Source organism: Bidens hawaiensis, unplaced genomic scaffold (assembly GCF_021521415.1).
Source record: "Bidens hawaiensis isolate Kalapana, Puna unplaced genomic scaffold, B.hawaiensis_p1.1 tig00010169_1, whole genome shotgun sequence".
Taxonomy (NCBI): domain Eukaryota; kingdom Viridiplantae; phylum Streptophyta; class Magnoliopsida; order Asterales; family Asteraceae; genus Bidens; species Bidens hawaiensis.
In genome coordinates this window covers 468,254-483,137 of record NW_027491772.1, presented here as the reverse complement: position 1 = coordinate 483,137, position 14,884 = coordinate 468,254, and the positions used below count along the sequence as shown (strand labels likewise).

The following is a 14,884-nucleotide window of genomic DNA, read 5'->3' as shown; positions in this document are numbered from 1 at the left end:
CGGGAAGAACTACAATCCTTAGCGCGCCGCGGGAAGAACTACAATCCTTAGCGCGCCGCGGGAAGAACTACAGTCATTTGCGCGCCGCGGGAACAGTTCGCCTCGCGAATCGCAGGAACAGCTGGTCTTCACGCAGGTTTCCTTGTAAGGAGTCTGGCGCGTGGAGCTGCGCAGACATCCTTAGGCGGGAAGAACCAAAGGACAAGCAAAGAGTTAAGAGAAAAAGAGGGTTCAAGGCTTAAAGGTTAAGTAGAGGGGCGGGACGGCGACAAGAGAGAAAAAGGGGCGGGACGGCGGAAGGGAATTATTATTATTAGTAAGTAATATAAAAATATATATATATATATATATATATATATATATATATATATGATTTATTTAATGTTAAATTTACAAAGATTAATAATCAAATTTTAAATCATAAAAAGAATCGGATTCGAAAACGGGTACCTGGGTCGGGTCGGATTGGGCAGTTGTCACAGTCTCCCCTACTTTAAGAAATTTCGTCCCGAAATTTATCTCGAAGTAGGTTGCGCAGAGAAAAGGTGCGGGTACTTGATCTTCAACTGATCTTCCCTTTCCCAAGTGAACTTTGACAATAGGGATGCGACTGCGCTTGGTTTGCTTTACCTCGCGATCCATAATCTCAACAGGCTTCTCAACGAAATGCATAGACTCATCAACTTGAACTTCATCAAGTGGTATGTGGAGGTTCTCGTCAGCTAAACATTTCTTGAGATTGGATACATGGAAAGTTGGATGCACATTGCTGAGCGCGGGCGGCAGGTCCAGTTTGTAGGCAACTTTTCCCACCCTCGCAAGAATCTTGAACGGACCGACATAACGAGGTGCAAGCTTACCTTTCTTCCCAAAGCGGACAACACCCTTCCAGGGCGACACTTTGAGGAGAACAAGATCACCAACTAGAAATTCGAGAGGCTTCCGCCTGCGATCTGCGTAACTCTTCTGTCGGCTTCTGGCAGTCAGCAGATGATCACGGATCTTGGCGATTTTATCGGTTGTCTCTTGAACTAGTTCGGGTCCTGTGATTTGAACTTCACCCACTTCGTTCCAACAAATCGGCGAGCGGCACTTTCGACCGTAAAGTGCTTCAAATGGGGCCATACCGATGCTGGAATGATAGCTGTTATTATAAGAGAACTCGATCAGAGGTAGGTGTGAATCCCAATTGCCTCCAAAATCAAGAACACAAGATCGAAGCATATCCTCAAGGGTTTGGATGGTTCGCTCAGACTGTCCGTCAGTCTGAGGATGATATGCAGTACTCATGTCCAAACGAGTTCCTAACGCAGTTTGGAGAGATTTCCAAAAGCGAGATATAAAACGGCCATCGCGATCGGATATGATGCTCAAGGGAGTACCATGACGGCAGACAATTTCTTTGACATAAAGATGCGTAAGTTGTTCAACACGGTAGGTTTCACGAATGGGCAGAAAGTGGGCAGACTTGGTCAATCGATCCACTATTACCCAAATGCTATCATGTTTGCTTGCGGTCAAGGGTAACTTGGTGATAAAGTCCATTGCTATACTTTCCCATTTCCACGTAGGAATTTCAGGTTGTTCGAGCAAACCAGATGGGCGTTGACGTTCAGTTTTTACCTTAGAACAAGTCAGGCATTTAGCTACGAACACAGCAATATCCTTTTTCATACCGGGCCACCAATAAGTAAGGCGCAAATCTTTGTATATTTTGTCAGCGCCAGGATGAATGGAATATCGAGTTTTGTGTGCTTCACTCAGTATGACAGAGCGAAGATTCTCATCATTGGGGATCCAGATGCGATTGAGATAACAGAGAATTCCATTCAGGTTAGGGACTAGATGCGCTTCTGCACCACACGCTAACTCAGCGCGTAGGTTGCCTTTGCTGATCGATGCGCGCTGCGCGTTGCGAATGCGCGATTCAAGATCGTTTTGGATCGGTGCGAAATGAAGCTGCGTGCGCGGCAAGATACAGTTGAGTTGACTGGGTTTACGGCTGAGCGCATCGGCTACCACATTAGCCTTTCCAGGGTGATATCGGATCTCACAATCGTAATCGCTGATTAGTTCGTTCCATCGGCGTTGTCTCAAGTTAAGTTCCTTTTGATCAAAAATGTGCTGAAGGCTTTTATCGTCTGTGTAAATGATGCACTTAGTCCCATAGAGGTAGTGTCTCCAGATTTTTAAGGCAAATACAACTGCCCCAAGTTCGAGGTCGTGAGTCGTATAATTCTTTTCATGAATTTTGAGTTGCCTAGACGCGTAAGCGATAACCTTGCCTCGTTGCATAAGTACACAACCGAGACCTTGGTTGGAGGCATCACAATAAACGACAAAGTCGTCAGTACCCTCTGGTAACGTTAAAACAGGAGCTTCGCAAAATTTTCGCTTGAGCGTTTGAAAGGCTTCTTCTTGCTTCGAGCCCCAAATATACGGTTTGCCTTTGTGCGTTAATGCTGTTAAAGGCAAGGCGATTTTTGAGAAGTTCGAGATGAATCATCGGTAGTAACCAGCTAAGCCCAAAAAGGAACGGATTTCGGTAGGAGTGGACGGTGCAATCCAGTTCTTGATTGCTTCAATTTTGGATGGGTCGACATGAATACCCATCTTGTTTACAATATGACCCAGAAACTGTACTTCATCAGACCAAAACTCACACTTGGAGAGTTTGGCATAGAGTTGTTCGGTTCGAAGCTTTTGCAACACCAACTGAAGATGTTGTTCATGCTCGGCCTTGGTTTTGGAATATACCAGAACGTCATCGATAAACACGATCACGAATTGGTCCAAGAAAGGCCTACACACCCGGTTCATTAGATCCATGAAGACAGCGGGTGCGTTGGTTAAACCGAAGGGCATGACCAAGAATTCAAAATGACGGTAGCGGGTTCGAAAAGCTGTCTTGGGAATATCCCCTTCGCGGATACGCAACTGGTGATAGCCAGAACGGTGATCGATTTTGGAGAAACAAGAGGCACCTTGGAGTTGATCAAAGAGGTCGTCAATACGCGGTAAGGGATACCGGTTCTTAATGGTGAGCTTGTTCAGCTCGCGGTAATCGATACACATGCGAAACGATCCGTCTTTCTTTTTAACGAACAACACCGGAGCACCCCAAGGCGAAGAGCTAGGGCGAATGAATCCTTTACCGGTCAACTCTTGAAGTTGACTAGCTAATTCTTGCATTTCAGCGGGTGCAAGTCGATAAGGAGATTTGGCTACGGGGGATGCACCAGGGACAAGATCAACACGAAACTCGACTTCCCGAGCGGGAGGTAAACCAGAAAGATCATCGGGGAAGACTTCAGGAAAGTCACGCACGATGGGGATTTCAGAAAGTTTCTTCCTTCCTTCATCGGGTTTGACCACATGAGCTAAGAACGCGACACAATTCTTCCGCAAAAGTCTTCGGGCTTCAGAGCATGACATAAGTTTAAGACCGTTAGATGGTTTCTCGCCGTAGATATGAAGATCTTGACCATTTTCCCGAGGAATGCGAATCAATTTCTTGGCGCAGATTACTTCGGCGCGATTTTGCGAGAGCCAGTCCATACCAATAATAACATCAAAACTTCCAAGAGGCATGGAAATGAGGTCGATTAGAAAATCATGTTCATTAAGGTTAAGCGTGCAATCTTTGATCACGGAGTTTATTAAAATAGTTTCACCATTAGCCAATTCAACTGAAAAGTTTTTGTTTAAGTTTACTCGCGGTCGCGCAAGTTTTTGTTCAAATGCGCGAGAAATAAAACTTCTATCGGCGCCAGTATTAAAAAGTATAGATGCATATTGTCCGTTAAGTAAAAATGTACCATTAACCACGTCATTATTCGCTTGCGCTTGGTGCGCGGTTATATTAAAAGCTCGTCCGCGCGTCACTTGGTTTGAAATTTGGTTAACCGGATTAGCTTGCGTAATTTGTACTTGCAGTCTCGGGCACGCGTTCCGGAAATGACTGGGGTCACCGCAGTTATTGCACGACCTGGGTCATGGATTAGGGTATGTTGGTTGTGGGTTTAGCGGGTAAGTTGGTGGTGTTTGCGCGATTGGGTTGGCGGGAAGGACTCTACAGTTCTCAGCAGTGTGACCAGTACGGCCACATCGGTTACATTGTCGACACGGGACTTGAGTTGGATGGTGAAGTCTACAGGTTGGGCAAAAGGGTTGGTTTCCTGTGTAAGGTTTCTTAGTTGACGGGGCAGGGAGTGCGGGATTGGTTAAGGCATAGTTATGGACTACAGGGGGTGTTGGGTAGGTTGACAGTGGGTTAGGAGCGTATACTAGAGGTTGGTAGACGGGTTGCTGGACAACGAGCGGGTTGGTAAGCGCGTAGGCTTGATGATTGGGTCTGCGCCTACGCTTGAGGTTTTTACGGTTTGAGGGTTCTGGCTTGGTTTCTGTTGGTTCTGGGACAGTCTTGGTGAGTTTGGTCTTCTCGGCTCCCCGCAGGAACAGGGTTCCTGCCCTGACATGGTTGTCGCTGAGCACAGCGGCCAACTCGATGGCGTCAGAGAGGGTTGCTGGGTTCCTGGCCCATACAGAATCTTGAATTTCCATGGGGAGACCCCCAAGAAACTTCTCGATGGCTCGGCGGGAAGGGGTAACTAGGTGCGGGACAAGCAAACTTAGTTCGTGGAAGCGCGTAGCGTACTCGCGCGCTTCGCCACTGTACTGCTTCAAGTTCCAAAATTCCTCCTCAAGGTGCTTTATTTCGTTGGGAGGGCAGAATTCTCTAGTCAAAAGTTCCTTGAATTCCTCCCAGAGCATGCTAGAAGCAGCCTCTGCGCCACGCGCGTGAGCTACTCTGTTCCACCAAGTAAGCGCCCTTGATTCTAGGACACTTGAGGCGTATAAGGTTCGTCGGTCTGGAGGGCATTGGGTATGGAGGAAGGTGTTCTCAATTTTCTCGAGCCATTGGAGCATTACGGTGGCTCCTTCAAGCCCTGTGAATTTCGGAGGGTTACCCGCATTAAAGGATTTAATATTGTATCAGGAAGGGTTGGTATTATTTTGGTTTAAGGCTTGGGCTATTGCGGCGGCCATTTCCTGGGAACGTTGCTGCCTACGTCTGCGCGCGGCTTCTCTCCTCTGATGACGAGCTGATAGCGGAGGCATTCTATAAAAGTTTTAATTTTTGTTAATATCTTGGTATGGGAAATCGTTTTAGCGCAAAGTATATCGTCGTAAAGCTTGTTTCGCGGAGTTAAATGCTATCAAATTTTGAAGTAAAATATGAATTTAAATGCAAACTTAATACAGGTAATGAATTCGAATTGAAAATCGACAATTCATGCATCACCATGACTTTTCAAATCTTCAATTTAAAACATAAAGTTAATGGGGATTGAAAATCAACTATTCATGTATCACCATGACTTTTCGGATTTTCAATGCTAAATCCCAACAACAAACGAATATGTAAGTAAAGAAATAAATTGAAATTTAACAATAAAAATCGAAAGATCGCGGATAAAACACGAAATCATGTGCTGCGTATGCGCAAGCATATTTTATAAATATCGAGTAATTAACAATTAGCGCGCAAACATGAGATATTTCTCATGCGCGAGAAGGGACTCTTAGGTATTCTAGGTCGTTACGTCTAACCACCTATCCTAAAGTCACGGAGCTCTGATACCAATCTGTAACACCCCGACCGATGGCGGATTATACATCGGGGCGCCACGTATTGTTTCATTACTCGTGACACTATTTGGGTGTAAATATTTAATAAATACATTTTCATTGCGCACGCGCAGAACACAAATCGTAAAGTAACATAAATCACATATTATAACTCATAATATTCAAATACATAAATTTGTCTTGTTATATTTTAAACTAGGTTCAATGTAAAAGAAAACATCCTACGTGTCCTCGAGTTTCCAAAAGCAGCTACAGCAAACCTGAACATGTGTTAAAATAAAACGTCAACACTTGCGTGTCGGTGAGAAATCAAGTTTAATAGATATAAATAGATAATAACAAAGCACTGCGCGCAACATGTGTATAACTGGTGTTCAACATAGTGGTGTAAACAGATTGTGATCAAGCCTAAATAGATCATAGCTCATAGTTCATAACACGCTCCAGATCGAGCAAAAACAAATAATCATTCGTGTATGTGCAAACAAACCAAGAAAATCGTAACGATAGGTCTCCCGTGTTCATCTAATGGATCCATGAAAACTTCGGAATAGGCCGATCAAAGCGGTTAATGATCCACACATACAAATATACAACACTAGTAAACGTCCATAACACATGGTTTTTGCGCACATAAATTCATAAACAGGTTTAAGACTCAAGCTTGTACGAACACATGAACATCCCAAAACGTTAAAAATAAAAGGGGATTAGGTACGAGATTACTCACTTGAAAAAGGTGTGTTGAAAGATAATGCAAGAACCAACTTTTAAACAAGCGAAAGTTAACCTATAAATAAGAGGTTATTGGTTTAACGATTGGTTTTTATGCCTTGAATATATGTAAGTCACTTAAACAAATTATTTAAAAAGAATTATATATTATTTATTTACCGAGATTTCTGGGCAGAAAAGAAGAGAAGACGGATTGCAAAGAGGGGAGTGGAGGCGTTGCTGAGGATCTTCGGCCGAGAGTAAGGGAGAAAGATTTGGGGAGTGTTTAAGTGTAGTGTGTGTAGTGTTAATAAACAAGAAATTAGCTTAATTTATAGGAAAACCCAAGGGAACACAATCCCTTGAAAGGGGAAAAGATCTTATCAAATCAAGCAAAAGATATTAAAAAGCACAAGAAACCAAAAGCAAAAGATATCAAAAGATATGCCGGCAGCTGCAGGGGATGGGGAAAAGCTGACAGGTTACAGATCAAAGCATGGGAGGTGTCAGATAAAGCACTGTTCAAGACATGCAAAAGAAGATTTCAAAAGATTATGTCAGTTACTTTTTCCAACAACCAAGAGGGTTGGTAAGCAAGCTGCGCCGAAAGCGACTTTTCGGACAGATGTCAGATCTGGCCTACTGTGCCCATACCTTGGCAGGTATAGCACAGAAGATAAGATATCTCAAAAGCATACGGGCTGGCTTAAACTGGAGAAAAGACTTAAGTGTCTAGCGCGAGAAGGCTTGAGTGCGCGAGGGCGAAGGCAGACAGAACAATCCTTAGCGCGCCGCGGGAAGAACTACAATCCTTAGCGCGCCGCGGGAAGAACTACAATCCTTAGCGCGCCGCGGGAAGAACTACAGTCCTTTGCGCGCCGCGGGAACAGTTCGCCTCGCGAATCGCAGGAACAGCTGGTCTTCACGCAGGTTTCCTTGTAAGGAGTCTGGCGCGTGGAGCTACGCAGACATCCTTAGGCGGGAAGAACCAAAGGACAAGCAAAGAGTTAAGAGAAAAAGAGGGTTCAAGGCTTAAAGGTTAAGCAGAGGGGCGGGACGGCGACAAGAGAGAAAAAGGGGCGGGATGGCGGAAGGGAATTATTATTATTAATAAGTAATATAAATATATATATATATATATATGATTTATTTAATGTAAAATTTACAAAGATTAATAATCAAATTTTAAATCATAAAAAGAATCGGATTCGAAAACGGGTACCTGGGTCGGGTCGGATTGGGCAGTTGTCACACCTACCTTCGGCTATAAATACTCCAACACCTTGGAACGGTATCATCATCTTGTATCTCATCTTCTCTAGCAATCTCTCTCAATATATACACATATTCAGAGCAATCTAGTCTGATTCTCAGGCCGGAGGGTGGTCACAAGGAGGAACCCCCCCTTCTCAGTGACGAGCTCACGGTGTCTGTTTTGCAGGTCGTTAGAAGAATAACCATCTTTGCCGGACCTAACCCTCGTGTGAAACATCTACTTAACCCCCAGATTATCCATAATCCGGGGTCACTTAGTGTTTCTTCACACTTTGAAGAAAATCAATATGAGGGATTTTGGAATTTGATGGATGGCCTAATCTTTTATGCCATGTACCAATAGTTGTCGTCATTGCGTGTCTTTTACCTCCCATCATCCATATTTTTTATAAACCATCCTTGCAATTACCCACTCCAATCAATATCTTCGAATGTAAGCCTTGCATAACGTAAAAATAAGGAAAGAATGGCGCATTGTAAATCTTGAGATAGTCTACTAACGGACAAAAGATTGCATTTAAAATTTGGAACATAAAGGACATCTTGGTCCATCATTCCGTTAGGTAAAGTGTAATCCCCTCTACCTTCAACTGTTCACTTTTGGTACTAACAGATGGTTCATATTTATTTTCGTCTTATTATTAAGCATGGCATCATCATAATTATGTGCTCAGTTGCACCCGAATCAACAACTCATTTACCTTCCTTACCGACGTTACCTGCCATATTTGCTACCGGTGCGATTTCATCTTTGTCTACACCGTCTTTATTTCCAAAGAAATGCACATACTGTTGGTATTCAGCCACGATCATTCCCGGGATCAGAGTAGCCTTTGCCTCTATGCCAACAACCATAGGTTTTGGTATTTCTTGTTTACCATTACGGGACAACCATTCGGGATACCCGATGCGTTTAAAGCATCCATCCATGTTATGACCATTTTTGCCACAAAAAGTGCAATGTTCAACTGCTCCTTTAGTGTTACTTTTTTATTCTCTTGGTTTAGGTTTGCTAACACGTTCTCGTTTTGCGGAAACGTGGGTTGGGAAAACTGTCGCTTTGGTGAAAACCATCTTTGTTCCGGTAATCGCTCTTTGCTTCTCATCATCATATTCTAAATGATAGGAAACATTAAGTGATGGTGTATGTCGCATTGCCATCGCCTTAAGGTTTTAGGATTTCTCGGTTTGGTTATGTTGTTGGTTTTTGTTATGGTTGCTTTGATACCATAAAGAATTTCATTTTGATAAAGGTCCAAAGTGCATCATCAGAGAATGAATGTTGTAAAGAAAAAGTGTGTACATCATTCTCTAAAATAATATCACCACCCAATAACCAAGGCAATGACCAAAGCTAAAACAAAGAAAGTAATAAAAGGCAAGATAATCATGGGATCGTAACCTGTTACATAATTCTCTTGGGAGGCGCTCCTATATCTTGGAAATCCGAGAAACAACCGGTCGTTTCTTGATCATCGTCCGAAGCCGAATATCGAGCCATGGCTGTCGTGGTAAATGAAATATTATGGATGAGATGGTTTTAAAGGAACTTGATGTCCCTTAAGATGACCCGACACAATTATTTTGTGACAATCAAGCAGCCTGACATATAGCAAACAACCCTGTCTTCCATGAACAAACCAAACATGTCGAGATGGATTGCTATTTCGTTAGAACACGTGTGGAGTCCAAAGAAATACAAACCATGAAAATTAGCACAACCATGAAACTTGCAGATTTATATACTAAACCATTGGGTGCAAATCATTTCCGGCACAAGAGTGACTTTGATACCACTTGTAACATCCGGCCCCTCGCATGCCCACGAAGAGCTCACGGATTTGTTTTTGGTTGCCCAAAACGCGTTGGTGATTGAAGAGGCAGGACATTACTTATGAACCAGTGATCTCTCATGTCCACGGCCGATGTGGGATAGCCTAAGAGTGGGACAATGTTGTGTTTTGCCAAGGGTGTTACAACCTTACTCGACAAGTTGGACATTACAGACCTCCATGCTCCAACTTGAGGGGAATAAACGTTACTATGCATAATTTATGCATATTATTATGCCCATCATTTACTTCCTCTTTGTCTTTCATTTTATATTATTGCCTTATTGGGTTGTGTGGTGTGTTGAGTTGTTCAGTGTCAATGGGCTGATCATTTTGAAGAAAAAATTCATAGTGGGGCTGTGACATTTCAACATCAGGCTCATTTAATCCATCTAAGCTTTGGTTGTTCATTTCAGATTCTAGGCTAGGATCTGAAGGCATTTCTCGTTCGGTTTGTGGCTCATGGTCACGTTGTTCGGAGGAACAAAAATTCTCTATAAATTTGACATCCCTTGATATGATAATTATATACGTGGCAGTTAATATGCATTCCCCGAAAACCTTGTAGGTAAGTTAGACTCAAATCTAAGTGCTCGAGAAATTTCTAAAAGGTGTCGATGTTTACGTTCCACCACACCATTTTGTTGTTGTGTATGTGGACACGTGGTTTCCAAAACAATCCCTTCTTTGGCATAAAACTCAAGCATGTAATTGGATGTGAACTCTCCACCATTGTCACATCGGATTTTCTTAATATTTTTCTCAAATTGAACTTTTATCATTTTATGAAAATCAACAAGATAAGTACTAGCCTCATGTTTATGTTTTATGAGAAAACCCAAACAACTCTACTAAAATCGTCTACTATAGTTAGAAAATAACTTGCTCTAGAAAAAGAAGGTGTATGGCATTTCTCCCACACATCACAATGCAATAAATCAGAGCAAGCATTCGTTTTGGTAGTGCTAATAGGAAATGGTAAACGGGCAAACTAAGCCTTAACACAAGAATCACAAAAATCCTTTTGGTTTAAACGCGTGTTTTTAAGAAAATCAACATAAGAAAGCTTAGAATTCGAAGCATGACCTAATCTATTATGCCATGTGTCAACCGTTTTCATTATAAATTTTCTCTTATCCCCCGTCATCCCCATCTTCTATAGACCATTCTTGCAATCACCCACTCCAATCAATGTCCTCAAACTCAAGTCCTGCATTACACAAAAATTGGGAAAAAATGTGATAGCACATTGGAGATCTTGCGACAATTTACTGACGCATAAAAGATTGCATTTAAAATCGGGGACATGTAGGACACCCTTTATTGTTATTCCATTAGGCAAGGTGTATTCTCCTCTACCGTCAACGGCTATGGAATCCCCATTTGGTATAACAACGGGTGGTTCATGCTTTTTCTTAATTTTATTTTTGAGGTAAAAATCATTGAAAATTATGTGATCGGTGGCACATGAGTCAATAACCCACTTACCTTCATGGCTAGTATTACCTGCCATGTTAGCAACCAACGTGTTTTCTTCTTCAATAACATTAATCTTATCGCCAAAGATCTTCACGAATTGTTGGTATTGCTCCTTTGTCAAACCTGGTATGTTGCTCGTTCCCTTTTCAACACAATCGACATTTGGTTTAGCCTTTTCATGTGTTCCTTTACCCAGCCACCATTCCGGATACCCAATAAGTTTAAACATCCTTCTTTCTTATGACCATCTTTTTCACAATAATCACAATGTTCAATCCGTTCACCTAAATTACGCTTTCCATCATTATAAACAAATTTGTTTTGTGACAAATTCAGATCCTTCTTCCTAGGCGAAAAGCTTGAAAGGTAGTTGCATCATTGATTGGTATTTTTGAACCAAAAATGGCTCTTTGCTGTTCATCATCGTATACCAAATGGTAGGCTGAATTGAGGGCTGGTGTATGTTGCATAGCGAGGATTTGAGTACGTATGGTTCCATACTCGCTATCTAGACCAAGGAGAAATTCATATAGCCTCTCTTTGTCCTTGAGGTCATTAAGTTTCTTTCCGAGCCCGCATGTACATCCGTTACACATGCATAAAGAAATCGGAAACATGGACTCGATTTCGTCCCAAATGGAACGTAGCCTCGTGAAGTAGGCGGAGATGGACGATCCTTCCTGTTTGATCATGGTCAAGGAATGCTTCAGCTCGTATGCCCTTGGTGCGTTATCCTTTCCGAAACGTTCTTTCAAATCTGCCCAAATCTCTTGAGTTGTGGAAGCATATTTTACGCTGGTTCGTATTTCTTTCTCCATTGCCGTGTTCAACCAGCCCTTAAGCATGGCATCACACAGCATCTAGGCCATGTAGGTTGGTGAATCAGGTTCCGGTTTCTTGATTGACCCATCGATGAAGCCTACCTTGTTCTTAGCAAACAAGAAATTCAACATCTCTTGGGACCAATTTGTGTAGTTTCCATCGGTAAGCACGTCATTAACGTGTAACTATCTCGGATAATCAGAGGCATGTATGTAATACGGAGAGGTATGATCAGCAGCCCCTCCATCGGTTTGTTTTCTTTGGTCGCCGATCATGGCTGAGTCAAATTTTTCTTTATCACCGGTCATGGCGGCGATTAGGGTTTTGGTTGTGGAATGTTGGTTTATTTTTGAGTGTAGGATCTTTTATGTATATGTTCTAATATCATAACAAAATGGTGATAGTTTTATAATGTGAGATGAAGGAAAGAATGGGTGATAGTTTTATACTTCCATAAAAACATCTTGGGAGAGTGACTATAAAAGATGAGAGAGAAGAGAGAATTGATGGTTTTAGAAGGTTGTGCGTAGGATAAGTGAGAGAAAAAAAATTTAACTTATGAACATATATCATGTGACACTTTTAAAAGTACTCCAAAAAAAATATTGTGAATGCTCTTACAATAAAATGTATATTTATCATTATCAAACAAATTGGTTTAACCAAATGCATAGTAACAAATTAAAACAAAGAAATATGGTGGCATTTGGTTGAAACACATTAGAATAAGAGCTCAACGGGTCCTTTGTCCCGAAGCTGATGTGTTTTTGAAAAGAGTTCAACAGGTCATGCACAGTAACTCATCGACGGCAAAAACCATAATTTTGTTTTCAGTAGGATCAAATTTGCCATTAAAAAAGGGTTGCGGTGCTCCTTGTTGCCCCCTACCTCTTGATTGTAATTGGATGTTTTTTATGGGGAGAAAATTGTAAGAAAGAAGAGAAAAAGAATGCATAACTATGATTCATTCATTATATAAGCATCATCATCCGTATAAGTTAGTATTGTTATACATCGTAGTATAAGTTAGTATTGTTATACATCATAATCAAGCTGGGTATAGTATAAGTCATGACTATCATGGTTCTCTATGGTTTATGGCTGTGATGATGTTCTGGTTTATGGCGTGGCAACTGGCAACCTATGTTGTAGTCGTGTAGCACACTAGAGCCTTGGCTAACAACCAGTGTCAGTTTTGTGAATGTGGGTTTTCTAAGTTTAGTCATCAAATTCACGAATTTGGGTTTTTTTCAATTCCGTTGCAACGCGCATGCACTACTTACTAATTATACCATAAGTTTTAAAACAAGAGTCATAAGCTTGATGAACATTCGAAGCTAGATTAAAAGTTGGGCAGTCATTTATTATTTTGATATATAAAGACAAGATGAAAGCCACGATTATTATTCATCTTATTATTAGAAACTACCCTCCCATGCATCTCAAAGATCAACTAGAGATGCAACTCTCCTTCATTTGCCTCATACTTCAGAAGGTGCATTGCTGGCTCATGTCCAAATTGCACTGATTGGGCAGATCCTGAACAATCTGCCTCACCATCTCCGACTGCTGCCTGCCAAACCTCCCGAATTGCGACTGCTGCTTCATCACTCTGCTAGCTATCTCTCTAATGGCCCTGCACTCACACCCATTCTTCATGTACTGGAGCTCGTCACAGCACTGTTGAAGTTCTGGCGATTGTTCTTGTTGATAGCCGACGCTCATCTCAGGGTACTGGAGTTGTTGTGTGACGAACCTGTTGAAAATATCGTTATACGATTAGGGTTTGTGCTTAATATATGATTATGATTGTGTTAGAGTACTATCTAACATTGGAAAAGGTGGAATCTCATATTATGTCCTAAACTAGCTAGCAAAGTTAAGGTAAACAATGTATGTGATCATTTGATAATGAATCTTTAAGAATACTTATATAGTGTACCTTTGGCATTTGTTGACTGGCCTTTGGATATCAGTTTCGCTGCATTGGGGCTGTGATCCGCCAAAAGGAGGCGTGGGCTTGGGAAATAAAGGGATTTGGAATGGGAAATCGATCGGGTTGCTTCCAATTCCGCATTGTGTTTGAAGGTTGCATAGGTTAGGGATGGCCTGAGCCTTCTGCCTCAACTGTTGTGACTGCTGAGAACCGAGGAATGGTATAAAGCTATGCCACTCTTGTTGTTGTTGTTGCTGGGCTTCTTGGAACACCTGCTTCACGGCCTCACATTGGCACGGCTCGTTGATGTTTTGGAGCACTTGGCAGCATTGCTGGATGAATGGCTCCTGGAACCCCTTCATAGGGAAGTATCCTTGGAATGGAATACGGCCCTTCTGGAGGAACGTGCGGCACGGGTTCAGGTTCTGTCCCTGTAACTGTCGGCGACATTGCATTTGCTCTCCGAATGGGAAATCGAACTCGTCGTTGATGGCGGTGGTGACGATGGTTGCATGGGCAGTAACCAGGGCGACGAAGGCGAGTGCGAGAGCTATTAGCTTTGCCATTGTTGGTTTGTTGTGTGAATTTGCTGTGTGAATTAGGGTGGTATATATAGTGGTTTTAGGGTTTGCATGGAGGTATATACGTGGAGAGGTGTATTTAATCGGTGGCGCAATATGCTTATTTGTTGAGCATTTATTAAGAACACGTACAAGTTTTTACATGAAAAATGTAGCAAGTGGAATAATGGTTTGGAGTATGTGTGAGGTGTCAATAGTGTTGATGGTGTTTTTACATGAAAAGTGTAGCAAGTGGAAGTGTGTTTTGGAGTATGCATGTGGTGTCATTGGTGTTGATGGAAATATATGAATTGGTTCCACGTGGACTTGAACTCGGTATGATAATGCATAGCCAAGTAGCAAGGGTTTTAATGTGAAAATAAGAAATGAATGAACATAGGATTCTGAAAAGTTATAATTAATACATAAGTTGTAATATGATAAACAAGTTCATCTAAAAAATCATAATATATTCCTAAATGGTCTTATAAATTTGGAATGACAAGTTATAATCATGATCGATGTAATAAGTTGTTTAGTGTTAATTATTTCTTATTATTTTTTTTATGATGATTCTACTTTTATATATATATATATATAATCAGTTGTTTAGT

General features: G+C 41.7%; 2 protein-coding genes across 2 annotated transcripts; both read right to left on the bottom strand.

Moving 5' to 3' along the window:
* Positions 1-11,284: 11,284 nt before the first annotated feature.
* LOC143534516 (uncharacterized) lies at positions 11,285-11,770 on the bottom strand. Its single transcript, XM_077028983.1, has one exon. It carries the CDS (start codon positions 11,768-11,770, stop codon positions 11,285-11,287), a length of 486 nt encoding a protein of 161 aa, XP_076885098.1.
* A 1,410-nt stretch (positions 11,771-13,180) lies between these two features.
* LOC143534500 (2S seed storage protein-like) lies at positions 13,181-14,276 on the bottom strand. Its single transcript, XM_077028970.1, has 2 exons — positions 13,717-14,276; positions 13,181-13,530 (listed from the first exon to the last, which is right to left on the bottom strand). Exons 1-2 carry the CDS (start codon positions 14,274-14,276, stop codon positions 13,263-13,265), a joined length of 828 nt encoding a protein of 275 aa, XP_076885085.1. The 3' UTR covers positions 13,181-13,262.
* Positions 14,277-14,884: the final 608 nt, after the last annotated feature.